Source organism: Balaenoptera acutorostrata, chromosome 4, assembly GCF_949987535.1.
Source record: "Balaenoptera acutorostrata chromosome 4, mBalAcu1.1, whole genome shotgun sequence".
Taxonomy (NCBI): domain Eukaryota; kingdom Metazoa; phylum Chordata; class Mammalia; order Artiodactyla; family Balaenopteridae; genus Balaenoptera; species Balaenoptera acutorostrata.
The window spans coordinates 85,159,429-85,176,047 of NC_080067.1; the positions used below are offsets into that span (position 1 = coordinate 85,159,429).

At 36.9% G+C, this 16,619-nt stretch overlaps 1 protein-coding gene across 4 annotated transcripts in view; it reads left to right on the top strand.

Moving 5' to 3' along the window:
- The window catches only part of GSK3B (glycogen synthase kinase 3 beta), a 200,281-nt gene that overhangs the window by 87,191 nt on the left and 96,471 nt on the right, over positions 1-16,619 (top strand). For all 4 annotated transcript variants that reach the window (XM_007181869.3, XM_007181868.3, XM_007181866.3 and 1 more), the window contains exon 3: positions 13,122-13,205. In XM_007181869.3, coding sequence (XP_007181931.1) covers positions 13,122-13,205 — 84 coding nt within the window. The remainder of the gene's footprint in view (positions 1-13,121; positions 13,206-16,619) is intronic.

A 16,619-nucleotide genomic window follows, 5' to 3' on the forward strand; every position in this document is an offset into this window, starting at 1 on the left:
ATGCCAGACTGGAGACCAGAAGTCCTTCCTTGCTCATTTAAAAATAGATTTTAAAGCAATTATACTCCAATAAAGATGTGTAAAAAAAAAAATCTCTTTATTCTTGAATAGAGTTTTAAATTCTGGATACCAACCCCTTACCAGATAAATAACTTACAAATGTTTTTTCCAGTCTGTAGGTTGTCTTTCCACTTTCTTGATAGTTTCCTTTGAAGTACACGTGTTTTTCATTTTGATGAAACCCAATTTATCTGTTTTTTCTTTCTTTGTGTGTGTGTTTGTGTGTGTGTGTGTGTGTGTGTGTGTGTGCGCGTGCGTGCTCTGGTGTTATATCTAAGAATCTTTGCCTAACCCAAGGTCACAAAGATTTACTCTTTTGATTTCTTTTAAGAGTTTTATAATTCTTTTTTGCAGGTGGATATCCAGTTGTCCGGGCTCCATTTGTTGGCAGCATTATTCTTTTCCTGTTGAATTGTCTTGGCACTCTTTATCAAATAAATGTAGGCATTTCTGGACTCTCAGTTTAATTCCATTGATCTATGTATGTGTCTGTGCCACCACCACACTGACTTGATTACTTTAGCTCTGTAGTACAATATGAAATCTGGAAGTGTGAGTCCTCCAACTTTTTTCTTCTTTAGTAAGATTATTTTGGCTCATTTGAGTCCCTTGCATTTCTATATGAATTTTATGGTCACCTTGTCATTATCTTAAAAAAAATGCAGCTGGAATTTTGATCGGATTACATTAAATTTTGGGAGCACTGCCATCTTAATGTAAAGTCTTCTAATCTATTAAGGAATAGATTAGGGAATGTCTTTCTCTTTATTTACTTCTCTTAATTTTTTTTCTAGTTTTCAGTTACAAATCTTGGTGATTACAATATCTGTACTTGTTTATGCCTCTTTGCCACCATTACTAGTTTTTCATTTTCCTAATGCTCAAAAAATATTGAATAGAGCCCTTTATTAAATAAATTGGACAAGTTATTTCACTTCTCTGGATTAGTTTTCTGTTGATAAGATATAAGTGGAAATATTTAATGCTTATAAGGGTTTTTTTTCCTCAGAATAGTATGAGAGAAGTTGTATAAAATACCTTTTTAAAGCTGTGAAGCAGTATCCAAGTATCAGGACCTTCTCTCTTCAAGTTAGATTTTACCATCTTTGGCTTGGGATAATCTAGCCAGATTTATCTGAATAAGCTCCCATACCTTACCCTTCCACTAAAAAACCTTCAGTGACTTTTTGAGTTACAGGATCAAGTGTAAACTAAGGCTAGCCAACTCAGTCTGTATATACTGTGTGCAAAGGACTAAATTAGATGTTATGTAGGTCACAAGAAGGGATATGATACAATCTGTGCATGCAGGGAGTTTACAATCAAGACAAACATTCGAAATGAGAAATATTAAGCAGATCATGTATTTCAGTATCAGATATGGGAGTTCATGATTTGTATGATAGAATATCTTGCTATGGATTCCCCTCAAAGTTGTGGTTACATGGTTTACATTCACAGACACGGTTTGGGCTAGATAACAACTAAGCTGAAATTTAGGGTTTTTTGAGGACAATTTTATCTGGTCATTGCTATGTAGTACCTGACTGTTGGTGATACTTTCATATTGAATAGAAAAACTTGGGGTTTTTTGCAGGGGAGTGGGTGAGTGAGGATAGGGAATTAGGCATGGAGACTTTTCAGTTGAATTGGTAGGTTCTTTCACATCAGTGCATCTTGCAAGGCTTTGTTAAGGTAATTGTATCTTCCTGAGTTCTTTCATTGACATATACTCTAAAAAATATTCTTTCATTGACACATAAGTATAGTGTTTCATTGACATACTTAAGAGTATATGTCAATAAAAAAATAAGTACAGGGCTTCCCTGGTGGTGCAGTGGTTGAGAATCTGCCTGCCAATGCAGGGGACACGGGTTTGAGCCCTGGTCCAGGAGGATCCCACATGCCGCGGAGCAACTGGGCCCGAGAGCCACAATTGCTGAGCCTGCGCGTCTGGAGCTTGTGCTCCGCAACAAGAGAGGCCACGATAATGAGAGGCCCGCGCACCGCGATGAAGAGTGGCCCACACTTGCCGCAACTAGAGAAAGCCCTCACACGGAAACGAAGACCCAACACAGCCATAAAAAAAAATTAATTAATTAATTAACTTAAAACCAAAAAAAAAACAAAAAATAAGTACATGCTTTTTCATGGGCTAGAGCCTGGCTCAAGTGGTTATTTTCAGGTCTGCATTGTTGCCCTTTGTGTATAGGGCCCTTGACTAGGTCTTAATCTTGAATGATAAGTTGGAGAGTGATTTGAGAGAAGGTAGACATCACAGCTTAATTCTTCTGAATTGGGGAGTAGTCTTTGTGTTGTGAAGGATTGAGGTTCATGATTTGGGAACTTACTTGTCTCTGTAGTTCCTCCTTCATTTTTCTGACGGGCAGTGACATTTCTTACAATGAAATGCATCATTGTGATGTATTGTTTTTGTCATCAATTTAAGTAATTCAACAGTCGATTATTGAGTACTTTCTCTGGCCTGGGTCTTGTTCTAGGTTTGGGGATAACATAACATGGACAAAACAAAAATCTATGCCATTTTAGAGCATATATTTTAATGGGGAGAGATGGACAATAATGAATAAATATCTGAAATAGATATAATGTGTTCAGTAATTTGTTGCTCTGGAGAGGAAAAAAAGTAAAGAAGAGGGAGGAGAAGGAATGCTAGGAGTGAGTGCTAAGGTGTGACAATGTGGCATTTGAGGAAACACGCAAAGTAGGTGAAAGGGACTAAATATTCAGATATTTAGGAGAAGATGGTTCCAGATGGAGGGAATAGCAAATACAAAAACTCTGCCAGGGGTGTCTGAAGTATATGAGGAACAGCTGGATGGTTAGTTTGGTAGGTGAGGAGTGAGAGAGCATCAAGTAGTGAGGTCACTGAGTAAGGACAGTGTGAGTGGTCGTGGGTGGGGTAATTGGTAGAAGCCTTGTTAGCCACAGTAAGGGTTTTTGGCTTTCGCTCTGTTCAAAGTGGGGAACCACTGGAGATTTTAAGCAGAGAAATGCCACCATCTGACTTACATTTTAAAATGTAAGATCACTCTGCCTGCTTTGTTGAGCATATTGAAGGTGAACAGGGGAAGCTGAAAGGCCATTTAGGAAGTAACTTGGTGATTTAGGCAAAAGCCTCCGAAAAGACTTGCACTAGGGAGGTGGTGAGAAATGATCCGATCCTGGAGATACACACACACATGCATATATATATACACACAGACACACATATAAATAGTTTTTATATTGAGATAATTGTAGATAACCATGCAATTAATAGTAAGAAATAACACCGGGAGATCTCATGTACCCTTTCCCCAGTTTTCCTCAATGATAACATCTTGCAAAACTATAGTACAGTATCAACCAGGATATTGACGTTAGTATGATCCACCAGTCTTTTTCACATTTCTCCATATCTTCTTGTACTACTTTGTAGGTGTGTGTTTGTGTGTATTTAATTCTCCCCAATTTTATTATATGTGTAGGTTTGTGTATTTACTACTACAGTCAAGATATGGAACAGTTCCACCATCACAAGGACCCTCTTACTGCCCTTTTATAACCATACTCATTTCTCTCCCCACTATCTTTCCAATCCTAACCTCCAGTTTAACCCCTTGCAACAATCAGTAATCTGTTCCCTATTTCTGTAATATTGTTATTTGAAGAATGCTATATAAATGAAGTCATATACAGTGTGTTACCTTTTGAGATTGGCTTTATTTGCTCAGCATAATTCTCTGGAGATTCATCAAAGTTGTTGCATGTATCAATAATTGGTTCTCTTTTCTTATTACTAACTAGCATTCCATAGTATGTATATACCACAATTTGTTTATCCATTCACCCATTGAAAGACATCTGGTAGCTATTCTGAATTCAGCTATGAACATTCAACTGTAGGTTTTTTGTGTAAACATAAATTTGCATTTCTATTAAATTGCTTCACAGTGCAGTTGCTGGGATCTTGGAAATATTTTGAAGGTGGAGCCAACAGTATTTCTTGACAGAATGAAGGTGAGGTCAGAGAGAAAGAGGAATCAAGATTTCAAATTTTTGGCCTGCACGGCTGGAATAGTGGAATTGTCAATAATTGAGACAGGGAGGCTATGAGTTGAACAGGTTTAAGGAAGATCAGGAATTTTACTCATGATATGTCAAGTTGAGATGTATATTAGAAGAATTGTCAAGTAGGCAGTTGGCTAGAAGATTCTGGAATATTACATAGGAAAGATCTGGTCTGGCAATATAAAATTGGGAGTCATCAGCCTTTAAAGCCCTGAGACTGGAAGAGATAATTGAGATAGCTGAAAAGAGGTGAGAGACCAAGCCCTGGCTACTCCATTGTCTAGAAAATAAGGAGATTAGATGAACTAGCAAATGAAACTATTAATTTGGCTAGGCTTTGAGAGCCCTGTGGGTGATATAGAAAGAGACAAAATCCGTATTTTGCTCTGAAGGCACTTACAGTAAGCTAGTTGGGCAAGGGGTGTGTGTGTGTGTGTGTGTGTGTGTGTGTGTGTATCTCCAGTGATATATCTGATTTTTATAAGCTACTTTTTGAAAAGCAGTGTTTTATATAACAGCATTGAACTATAGTTGTAAAATAAAACAAAGCCAATAGAGTATATAATAAATTCCAAAATAATTCTTAGGTGCTACAGGAATTTAGATATTGGAAAAGATTAGTGTGAGTGGGGGCAGCTGGAGATGGCCTTGAAGAGGTGGGAGTTAAATAGGAACTTAAAGGATGGGTAGAATATATGTAGGAGGGAGGGAAGGTAGAGACATTCCAGTGATGCTAAGTGTGATCAGTGGCTTAGAACTGGGAATGAAATAATATACTTAAGAAGAGTGAGAAGTGGGATCTAGTTGTGATCGCATTGGCCTTGAGCGGAGGGTAAGATTGAGTTGATAAACAGGGACGAGATTATGAAGTGATTTAGACTTTATCTGGTAGGAAATGGGAATATTTCTATCTCTCTTAAAATTTACTTTGCTAATAACATTGCCACTGCAGATCTCTTTTGTTGCTGTTTTCATGGCATATCTTTTTCCACCATTTTATGCTCAAGTTATTATGTCTTTGAATCTGAATCTAAAGCGTGCCTATTGTAGAAAGAATATAGTTGGAGCTTGCTTTCTTCTTCAGTCTGACAATCTTTGCCTTTGACTGTATGCTTAATCACATTTTACAGTTTTTCATATGGCTAGATTTACCCCTGCATGTTGCTCTTTGTTTTCTATATCTCTCGTGTTGTTTTTGTTCCTCCGTTCTCATTTATTGCCTCCCTTTGTGTTGAACAAGTTTTTTAGTGTACCATTTTAGGTCCAGTTTGATTTTTAATATTAAAAAAATTATTTTCTTAGTGGCTGCTTTAGGAATTATAATGTGCATTTCAGTTTATCACAGTCTGCTTCAGTTTAGTTACTGACTTAATTCCAGTAAAATATAGCACAGTTTTTCCAAAATACCTTCATTTTCTCCTCTCTCCTTCCTGCTATTATTGTCATATGTATTATATCTATTTCTGTTATAAGCCTACTAACACACTGTTATCATAATTGCTTTATACAGTTTATGTCGATGAAATTAAGAAAAGAAAACGTGTAGTTTTTTCTATTTTCCCATTTATATTTACCATTTGTAGTGGTCTTATTTCTCCTTGTGTATTTGAATTACCTTCTGGTGTCATTTCCTTTCAGCCTGAGACACTTGCTTTAGTGTTTTTAAAAGACAGGCCTTCTGCCATAGAATATTCACCATTTTAAAAAAAAAAATCTGAGGATGTTTTTATTTTTCCTTTCCTGTTTGAAGAATAATTTTTCTGTATATAGCATTCTTGGTTGACAGGGTTTATTTGTTTTTTATCTTTCAGCATTTTGAATTTTTTTTAATTGCTTTCTAGCCTCCATTAGTTTGATGATTAGTCAGCTGTTAATTATATTGTTTTCCCTGTGTATATGATGAATCATTTTTCTGTTACTGCTTTCATTATTCTTCTTTTGTGGCTTCAGTTCAAAAGTGCTGTGCCTCTGTGTGGATCTTTTTTTGTTTATCCTGTTGGGGGTTCATTAAGCTTTATGGTTCAGTAGATTAGTGTTTTTAATCAAATTTGGGAAGTTTTCAGCAATTACTTCTTCAAATATATTTTTTCTCCTTTTTCCTCTTTTCTGATGTTGCCTTTATCCATATTTTGGTAGGTCTTTTTTCTGATTGCCTTTATACATATTTCTAGTTGTTTGGTAGGTGTGACATTATCCTACAGCAGGTCTCTGAGGCCCTGTTCATTTTTCTGCTGTCTTATTTTTTCTCTTTGGGTTTTCAATTGAATAATTTCTAATTCTCTGTTTTCAAGTTCACAGATTTTTTTTAAAATGTCACCTCAAATCTTATCTTGAACCCATAGTGAATCTTTTACTTATGTTGTTACACTTTTCATCTCTAGTATTTCCAGGTTTTAAATGTTAATATTTCTTTATTGAAGTTTTCTACTTGTGTAGTTGTCATCATATTTTTCTTTAATTTTTAAAATATAATTTCCCTTAATTCTTTGAACATATTAATTTAGTATATATTAAAAAATTTTTCAGCTTTATTGAGATACAATTGATGTATAATATTGTGTAAGTTTAAGGTACAACATTTTGATTTCATGCAGTTATATATAGCAAAATGATTACCATCATAGCATCTGCTAACATGTCATGGCTTGTAATTACTATTTCTTTTTTGTAGTGAGAACATTTAAGGTCTACTCTCTCAGCAACTTTCAGATATACAATACAGTGTTATTAATTATAGTCATCATACTGTATATGAAATTCTCAGAACTTGTTTATGTTAGAATTTGAAGTTTATATTCTTTGACCAGCTCCCCCTTTCCCCCAATCTCCAGCCTCTGGTAGCCACCTTTCTAGTCTGTTTGAATGAGTTGGGCTTTTTTAGATTCCACATGTGTTATCGTACAGTGTTTGTCTTTTCTCCGTCTGACTTATTTCACTTAGCATAATGTTCTCTCTCTCTCTCTCTCTCTCTCTCACACACACACACACACACACACACACAAACACACACATTTTCTTTATCCATTCAACTGTTGATGGACACTTATTGTTTCCATGTCTTGGCTGTTGTAAATAATACTGCAGTGAACATGGCAGTACAGGTATCTCTTTGAGATAGTCATTTCATTTTCTTTGGATATATACCCAGAAGTGGAATTGCTGGATCCTTTGATAGTTCTTTTTTTTTTTTTTCTGCTTTTAACTCTTTATTCATTACAATGATATACTGAAATAATAGAGGTCAAAATGGTAACATTTCCAGGCTTCCCTGGTGGCGCAGTGGTTGAGAATCTGCCTGCCAATGCAGGGGACACGGGTTCAAGCCCTGGTTTGGGAAGATCCCACATGCCGTGGAGCAACTAGGCCCGTGAGCCACAATTACTGAGCCTGCGCGTCTGGAGCCTGTGCTCCGCAACAAGAGAGGCCGCGATAGCGAGAGGCCCGCACACTGTGATGAAGAGTGGCCCCCACTTGCTGCAACTAGAGAAAGCCCTCGCACAGAAACGAAGACTCAACGCAACCAAAAATAATTAAAAAAAAAAAATTGGTAACACTTCCATAAAAAGCTCCTCAGGTAGTTCTATTTTTAATATTTTGAGGAACCTCCATACTACTTTCCATAGTGGCTGCATCAACGTACATTTCCACCAGTAGTACATCCACCAGTGTACTATTATTTTCCATAGTGGCTGCACCAGTGTACATTTCCCAGGTTCCGTTTCTCTGCATCTTCACAAACACTGGTTATTTCTTGCCTTTTTGATAATATCCATTCTAACAGGTGTGGTTTTGATTTGCATTCCCTGATGATTAGTGATCTTGAGCATCTTTTCATGTACTTGTTGGCCATCTGTATGTCTTCTTTGGAAAAATGCCTATTCAGGTCCTTTGCCCATTTTAAAATCAGATTATTTGAGGTTTGTTTTGTTTTGTTCTTTATTTTGCTGTTGAGTTGTATGAGTTCTATATATTTTGGATATTAACCCCTTATCTAATATATGATTTGCAAATATTTTATTCCATTCCATAGGTTGTCTTTTCATTTTGTTGATAGTTTGCTGTGCGGAGGTTTTTAATTTGAGGTAGTCCCACTTGTTTATTTTTGTTTTTGTTGCTTTTGCTTTTGGTGTCAAATCTAAAAAATCATTGCCAAGGCCAGTGTTAAGAAGCTTAACATTCTTTGAACATAATAGCTGCTTTGTATTCTCGTCTGCTAAATCCAACAGCTGTGTCTACCCAGAGTCAGTTTCTCGTCTGCTAAATCCAACAGCTGTGTCTACCCAGAGTCAGTTTCTGCTGGCTCCTTTTCTTTTTTACCTGAGTGTAGGTCAACTTTTCCTGTTGTTTTCAGGTCTCACAATTTTCTTGGACAGTTGGAAATTTTGGATAATATATTGTAGCAACTCTGGATTCTGTTAATTTTTTTTTTTTATTCCCCCTGAAACTTGTTTTGGGGGTTTTCTTTCTTTTTCTTTTTTTGTAATTTACCTGCAACTAATCTATAGAATCTTTCTCCTCCCCAGTTTGAAGCCCCTGAATTCTGTGTTAAATTTTTATTCTAATTTTAATTTTTTCTCCTCATTTCTTAGGAGTTACTCTTTGTCTGCATGGCTTAGTGGTCAGCCAGTTATTGGTTAGAGATTATGTCGCAACATTTTGAGTTTATAAAGTTTCCATCATTTTTTGGATGCTTCTGTACACGGGTTCTGTACATTAAAAATTCAGGCAGTTTTTAAGTCAGCCTCAGCTTTTACTTTCTCCAAGGCCTTCTTGGATCTCCCATGCATATGTGCACAGCCTCTAAATCAGCCCAAGGGTATGTGCAGAACTTATTTAGCCTCTCCATTTTCAGGATCTCCCTGTTATATTTCTTAGTGTTCTGCCAGTCTGTCATTTTCCCCACCTGGTGTTGCATCCTCAGGGTAGCAGAGCTGTGGGCTGAGCTGGGAGGTGATTGTGGGGGAAGGTAGTATTCCCTAGCAAGAAGGTCACCAGCCCCCACTGTCATAACTCCAATATCTAGCAGTGTTTCTTGAATAAATGCTTTTTGATTTGTTGTTGCTTTTGGTTGATTTCCTGAGCCCTGAAATGATTGTTTTCTACAATGCAGTTCTTTTTACAAGTGTTTTGGGGGAGTGAATTTGCTGATCTCTTCATTCCGCTAGAGCTGAAAATCTCATTTCTTTTTGAACTTTCTGACTTCTTAGTTCTTTCTCTTGTCTCCCAACCCCAATTTATTTCACTCTAGTCAGACTTTTGTCACCACTGAAATCACTCTTGTAAGAGTCACTAACATCCTGCATTTGCCATATCCAGTTGTCTTCTATTTTCATCTTAATCAGCCTTTCAGCAGCTTTTGATATAAATGGTCAGGGCCTTTTTCTGAAAACGTATTTTACTTGGCTTCTAAGGTAATCTCTCTTGCTTTTCATCCTACTTCACCGATTACTTCACTTGATTTACTGCTTTTTATACCTGTGGACGGACAGACAGATGGACAGATGGATGGATACGTAGGTAGATAGGTAGATAGATAGACAGATATACAGATAGACAGATATAGATATATGAATATATATATGTATTTTTCTAAACTTCTTCCCTAGGTGATATTATTAGGTCCCCTTGCTTTGAGTCCCCTTTATGCAGATGACTCCCAGACATATATTTCCAGCCCCAACTTCTACCTTGAGCCTCAGTATTTTCACTTGGTTGTCTAATAAGGATTTCAAACAGAACTCTTGATCCACTTTCTCCCCCAAATTTATTTTTAGTTTTTGGAATGATCATTTAAAAAAGTAAGTCTGATTATGTCATTTTCTTGGCCTCATTGGCTTTCCTTTACATTTAGTGTGAAATTCAGTTTCTCACCATTATTAATGAGAGTTTATATGACATACTGCCTGCCTGTCTCTGTACTTGTCTCCTGCCTCTTCCTTTACTCAACATGTTGCAATCACATTATTCTTCTAGCTATTTTTGAATATGCCAAGCCCACCTCTAGGCATTTATATTTGGAGTTCCCTGTAACTGTAGTGCTCTTCCCCCATATCCTCACATGGTTCTCATTTTTATATCATTCAGATTTATGTTCAGATCTTACCTTCTTTGTGAGGTCTACTCCGACTTCCGTATTTAAAATAATAGCCCTTTCTCTCTATCATGATCTGTCCTCTTACTTTACATGAAAATATATTGTTTATTCCTCCCTGTCCTCCATAGACTGAAAGTTTCGTGAGGATAAGAACTTTGTTCGTCTTGTTCACTGCCGTATCCTTAATACTGTAAATGATGCCTGGCACAGAATAGGCGCACTATATTTGTAGAATAACAATTTTTTTTCTGTAGAATTAGTATGTCATTAGTGTACTAATAAAGAATGACTCAGTAAAAATGGTTAGGCTTGGGATAGTTGTGTATTAAATGCATCTCAGACATGAACTTTGTGTAATATTGGCTTGATTAATAATTTAAAATATTGCTCTATGAAATTTATATTCTGGATCTTTTGGGGAAATTTTTTTTTTTTTTGGCTGTGTTGTGTCTTTCGCTGCTGTGCACTGGCTTTCGCTAGTTGTGGCGAGTGGGGGCTACTCTTTATTGTGGTATGCGGGCTTCTCATTGCAGTGGCTTCTCTTGTTGCGGGACACAGGCTCTAGGCGTGCGGGCTTCCGTAGTTGCGGCACGTAGGGTTAGTAGTTGTGGCTCACGGGCTCCAGAGCGCAGGCTCAGTAGTTGTGGTGGAGGGGCTTAGTTGCTCCGCAGCATGTGGGATCTTCCTGAACCGGGGCTCAAACCCGTGTCCCCTGCATTGACAGGCGGATTCTTAACCACTGAGCCACCAGGGAAGTCCTGGGGAATTTTAAAATGAGAAAATTTAAGCCTCCTTTCAAAAATAATAGAATATGAACAGGAAGTAAGGGTAGATGAATATTTTTTTAAGTTCATTTGTATCATATTTTAAAATTTTTATTCATTTATTTATTTATACATTTATTTATTTATTTTTGGCTGCATTGGGTCTTCATTGCTGTGCACGAGCTTTCTCTAGTTGCGGTGAGCGGGGGCTACTTTTCGGTGCGGTGCGTGGGCTTCTCATTGCGGTGGCTTCTTATTGCGGAGCACGGGCTCTAGGTGCGCGGGCTTCAGTAGTTGTGGCACATGGGCTTAGTTGCTCCCTGGCATGTGGGATCTTCCCGGACCAGGGATTGAACCCGTGTCCCCTGCATCGGCAGGCGGATTCTTAATCACTGTGCCACCAGGGAAGTCCCTAGATGAATATTTCGGTCCTTGTACTTGCTTCACTTATGCGTTCTTTTTGATAAAAGATCATATGCATAACCTTAATACAACTTCTGTTATCTGGGAATTTAATAGTTTCTCTGTTACCTTGGTTAATGAGTCCGGAAAAATAGCTTATTTTAACATGGCTGTCTATGTTAAAAACAATCTTAATATCTGAGAGGAGTGAGTCTTAGCTTACTAGCAGTTCTCCCACAAAACTAGCTACCTAGATGTGAATTGGCAAAGTTTAGCCATACTTCAGAAATAGCTTCAATTTGGAAGAAATGGAAAGTTTTGAAATTTGAAAAATTTTCTGTGTCCTTCTCTGTAACAGTCAAAACTCAATAGCCTGATACAAGTTATTATTTTTGTTAAAGCAAGTATACTGTACTGTCTTAAGTTTCTGTTTATTGCTTCAGCTATAAACATTTTATAACAAGTAATGGAGTGAAAGATTGATATTTTATAAAAGGATTTTCAATATCGCTGTGTACATAAGCCCAGCTCTCACAGTCAGTTTACAGGGACAGAAGGAGAGTCATCTTGAGTTTCCTATTTCCTTTTAGAGGACATGCTAGAACCATCATAGAGTCTATCGGAAGTTTCTAGAGGAGGAGGAACATTTGCTTATTTCTGCTACCATCTTCCAAGAACTGGAGCCCACTCTGCTCTAGGACAGTTCTGCTTATTAGGCTCTGTGTCCGCAGTACACCCCCCACCCCTCTATATTTTGGCCTTGTTTTCTAACCATAACATCATTTACCTTCCAAATTCCCAGGTATGTACTTTATGTTTCTAGCTCTTCTAAATCACCATTGTAATTGAAATTGTATGTTTTCTGTCCACTTAACAGACATTTTGGTATTCTTTCTCTGTGTTATATAATTTGGACTTTATTAACTGAATTTCTGACAGCTAAGTATAATGGTTGGAATTGTTGTTAATATATATGTACTCTTCAAATTTATTACTGCAAAATTCATGGTGTTAGGAAGTTGTCATACTATTTAATGTTTTATTTTCTTGAAGCATAATTTTGAAACTCCCCAAAGGGAATATTATCTGTGGGATCTATAAATTTACCAGGACTGTACAATTTCTAGCATGTCATATTTTAACTCTGGCAACTGAGCCCTTCTAATGGGGCTAACTCTCAGATTTTTCATTGTATCTTGGAAAATAATAGGGTTTGTGAGTTTTCTTTGCACCCAAATTTATTTGTTTGGTGAGAAGTTTGATTTTTATTATAGTTGCAAAAATTATAGTAATAATAGCTTCTTTCAGATATCTCTTACATACTGTAGACCAGTGCTTCTCAAGCTATTTGTAGTGAGGTACTGGTTTTAAAAATTTCCAATTCATTGAAGACTGATTTTTTATAAAATACAATAAAAATGAATTATGAGAAAAGTGAATTTCAAGAAAATACAAAATATAGGCCCCACTTTTAATTATAAGATTCATAGATATAAAATTATTCTTTCAAGTTGCAATAAAAGAGTCTGAACACTTATTCTCAATTTCTATATTTATCTTATTGCAGAACAGTAATAAATAGTTCACAGATTGGTCTATAGATGATACTTTTTAGTAACATATCTGTAGCCTGCTCTTTGTAGTGCTTAATGTTATTTCAGAAGCATCTTAGTCAATATGAATAGCAGTTATCCTTTAAAAAATATTTTCATGTGTTTCCTTTTCAGAACCGAGAGCTCCAAATCATGAGAAAGCTAGATCACTGTAACATAGTCCGATTGCGTTATTTCTTCTACTCAAGTGGTGAAAAGGTAAGTCTTGTAGAACGTTGATGCTGAATATTGTGATAGACTTGTTATTCTTCTAGAAATAGTCCATATCCCCTCCTCCCCTTGAAACAGCTTTGCTCATTGAATGGAAGTATTCCAAAACACAGGCCCTAGTGATTCTGACCTCAAGATATGATTATTGAATATCATTAGTTATATCAGGAAAATGTTAATGAAATGATAGAGGGGATTAATTTTTAAGAATTTTCTTCTTTTTAAAACACTTGTCTTCAGTTCTAAAGCAAATTTGTATACATTTTAAAACCTTTTGTGTTCCTTATGTGCTCCTGGAGCCCCATGATAGTTCACCTGTTTATTCGAGGGAGGAAAATGAAGTCATATTGTTAAGTGGAAGTGTTGGAGGGGAAGGGGAAGCAGGAGGACTTTGGTAGGACCAGAATGAGACTTAAACATTGGGAAGCAAGTTTAACCTATCCTTGGCTAGGGAAAAAGTTGGGAAAGATACAATATTACAGAACTTCTTAATAAGTGATAACTATTTATGATCACATTTAATTCTGTGAAAGCAAAGGATAATTAAAGAAGATTTCATGCTTTGAATCCCCCTTGCCCCCTACCCCGACCCCCTTGGTCTTTCTCTTTAGAAGATGCAACGGTTAATGTCATTGTACTACTCACTGGAGTTGGAAGCATAGAAAATCAGTTTCTTCTGTTTTACCATGGTCTTTTTCTTTCTGTCTGTTCACTGTTCCTTCTTCCCAGATTCAGTCTTCCTTCACTGGTTTGGGGTAAGGGGGAGGGCAAGTAATAAACACTTCATCTTTTTGGCTAAATAAACATTACTTTGGATAAGTTCATTTGATATTTTTGGACCTCACATACCATGCTTATACTGTCCCAAAGCCCTTAGATCCATAATACCTCTTGATTTCTAGCCCAGTTCTTTTTACTCACATATTTCCCAGTGTACCATTTAATCATTTTCCATTAAATTTTATTGAGATTATTTTCTTAGAAATTCTTTTTTCATGACAGAGCCTGTAATATGGGAAAATACCTGTGTATTAAGCCAGAATTATGATATACATGCCTACAGATATATAGTTGTTGCGCGCGCGCCTGTGTGTGTGTGTGATAGCTAATGTTTTAACAACCGTAATTAGCAAATTGGCCCTTTAGTGACTCTCATTTCTTAGGTGTTTCTTAAAAATTTTTTTTTTAAGTTTAAATGATGGCCTCTGCTTGTATTAAGGACCATAAACCCTCAAATATTTGAGCTCTTTTGTTCCTAAAGCCCATTATTTGGTTCATGCTCCTTTTTTTTTTTTTTTTTAACGTAGCAAACTGCCTGTTATGTCTTTGATCTTACCTGTTTTGACATGTCTTTACTTTTTCCTATCCCTTCCCAAATAAAATTATGGAGCATCTGTTGTGTTCACAGCACTCTTATAATGGAATTTCGCATCCCTATGGGTTTTTTTATTAGATGCTAGACATTATAATACCCCAGGGAGGAAAATAAAGGTCAGAACTATTTGTTCCATGAACCACTGAATTGCATGTGGATTCATTTGCAAAGGCCTCCCTACAAAGCCCCTTAAACATCTTCTCTTGATTACTTAATTTATATAGCTTTCCCTGGATAAACAACAAGGTCGTATTGTATAGCTCAGGGAACTATATCCAATATCCTGTAATAAACCATAGTGGAAAAGAAAAAAATATATATATATATATGTGTGTATGTATGTATATAGCTTTTCCTGTATGCCAGGCACTGTTTTAGTGCTTTACAAATACTAACTCATTTAATTCTTACGAAGATAAAGAGCAGAAAGGGAAGCACAAACCTTTTGAACAAACCTTTTCAAGGCTACCTTTTGTGGTAGCACCTAAAGGCTTACCTGTCTGGTTTTGGTTTGGTGGAAGCCCCCATCACAATCTGCCCTTACCCTTACTTAATCCTTCGGAAGGAGTGACAATGGACTGACTGTTACCTGTGTACCCCAGAGGATGATTTCCTCCCTGCTGCTATTCAGAGCTGCTTATTTATCTTAAATGGTTTTACAGATAAAGAGCAACTGAGAAGTCATTAAGGGAAGATAACCGGAAGGACAATGCACTTCTCTCTATTATAAAAAAGAAATACATATACTTTCTAATATTTCATTTATCTCAGAACTTTCTCTTGAGTGTTGTAAGTTTTCCAAAGTGAAAAAAGACCCCTTTTAATTTTGGATAGCTCCATTAAGAGAACAGAAAGAAAGAAAGAAAAGTTGTGATGTGTTGCTGAAAATAATGATCCTCCGTTGTCAAAAAAGGGAAGGCTTTCTAAAGATATGCAGAAGTATATAGGTTAAGGAACTTCCATAATCTTCCAGCCACCAAAATGATAATTTCTTCTTCCCCTACTCATGATCTTCACTTCCTTGCTTCTGAATTGTTCTGGCAGGACTAACATCACTCAAGAGACCAGGTAGTAAACTAATATTTCTCATATGAGAAGATGGATTCTGCTCTAGGTATGAGAGCTCAGGTTTGTTAGTTCTAACTCTCCAAGAGTAGGTTACTGAGAGTGAACTCAAGAGCTGCTGTTTAGAAAGGGATCTAAATGTCTTGTGAAGAGCATTATATATGCCTATGTATATATATTAGAAGAGTTTAGGGGGAGGAAATAATAAACTAGTAGTTTGAAATGCGTCTGGGATATGCAAATAGAGATACCCAGTAGACATATACATGTAAGACTTCTAGGTGGTGGTGGTGGGACTCTAAGTGGAGAGAGGACATTGACAAGGTTGGGTAGATAGGGTGTGTAGTCATGTTGTAGAGCTCTTAGAGGAGTCAGGAAGGAGGGAGAGGTGATGTTGTTTGAGCAAAGAGCAGTTTATCAGTATTGCTCTCTTGTCTTAGAATATGTTGAGGGTTGAGAGCAGTCTTCATTTGAGAGAGGTGCAAGGAATCCAGTGCCTTTGGGTTGGATCCAGGTTTTGTCTAGGGCAAGGCAGTGAAAAGAACCCTCTTTGAAGAGACTGGGGTTTGAAGCTCTGTGAAGAGTTTCTTTTGGGGTTTCAGATCGCTTAGGGGAAGCTCTGAGCAGGAGATCTCTGGTAAGAACATGAGCCTAAAGGAGGTGTGAGGAGGCAATTAGAATGAGTTGATGGCATTGTGAGGATGAGAAAGAGAAGATTTCAGTGTTTCATCATTATAGGCATGAAATTCTTGTCAGGTTCTGTGGATATGTTTAAATATAAATGGGAATATTTTGTAATCCTCTCATCATCTTCATCATCTCTGATTCTCTTTCTTCTCTGTGATTTTCAATCACTCTCTTCTTCTAAGCTTTTTATCTCCTTTTCCTTCAGTCTCTGTCCACATTCTGGGTTTCTGGCCCTTTCACTCTGGGCTCTTTGTCTCTTTCTGTCTCTAGGTTTC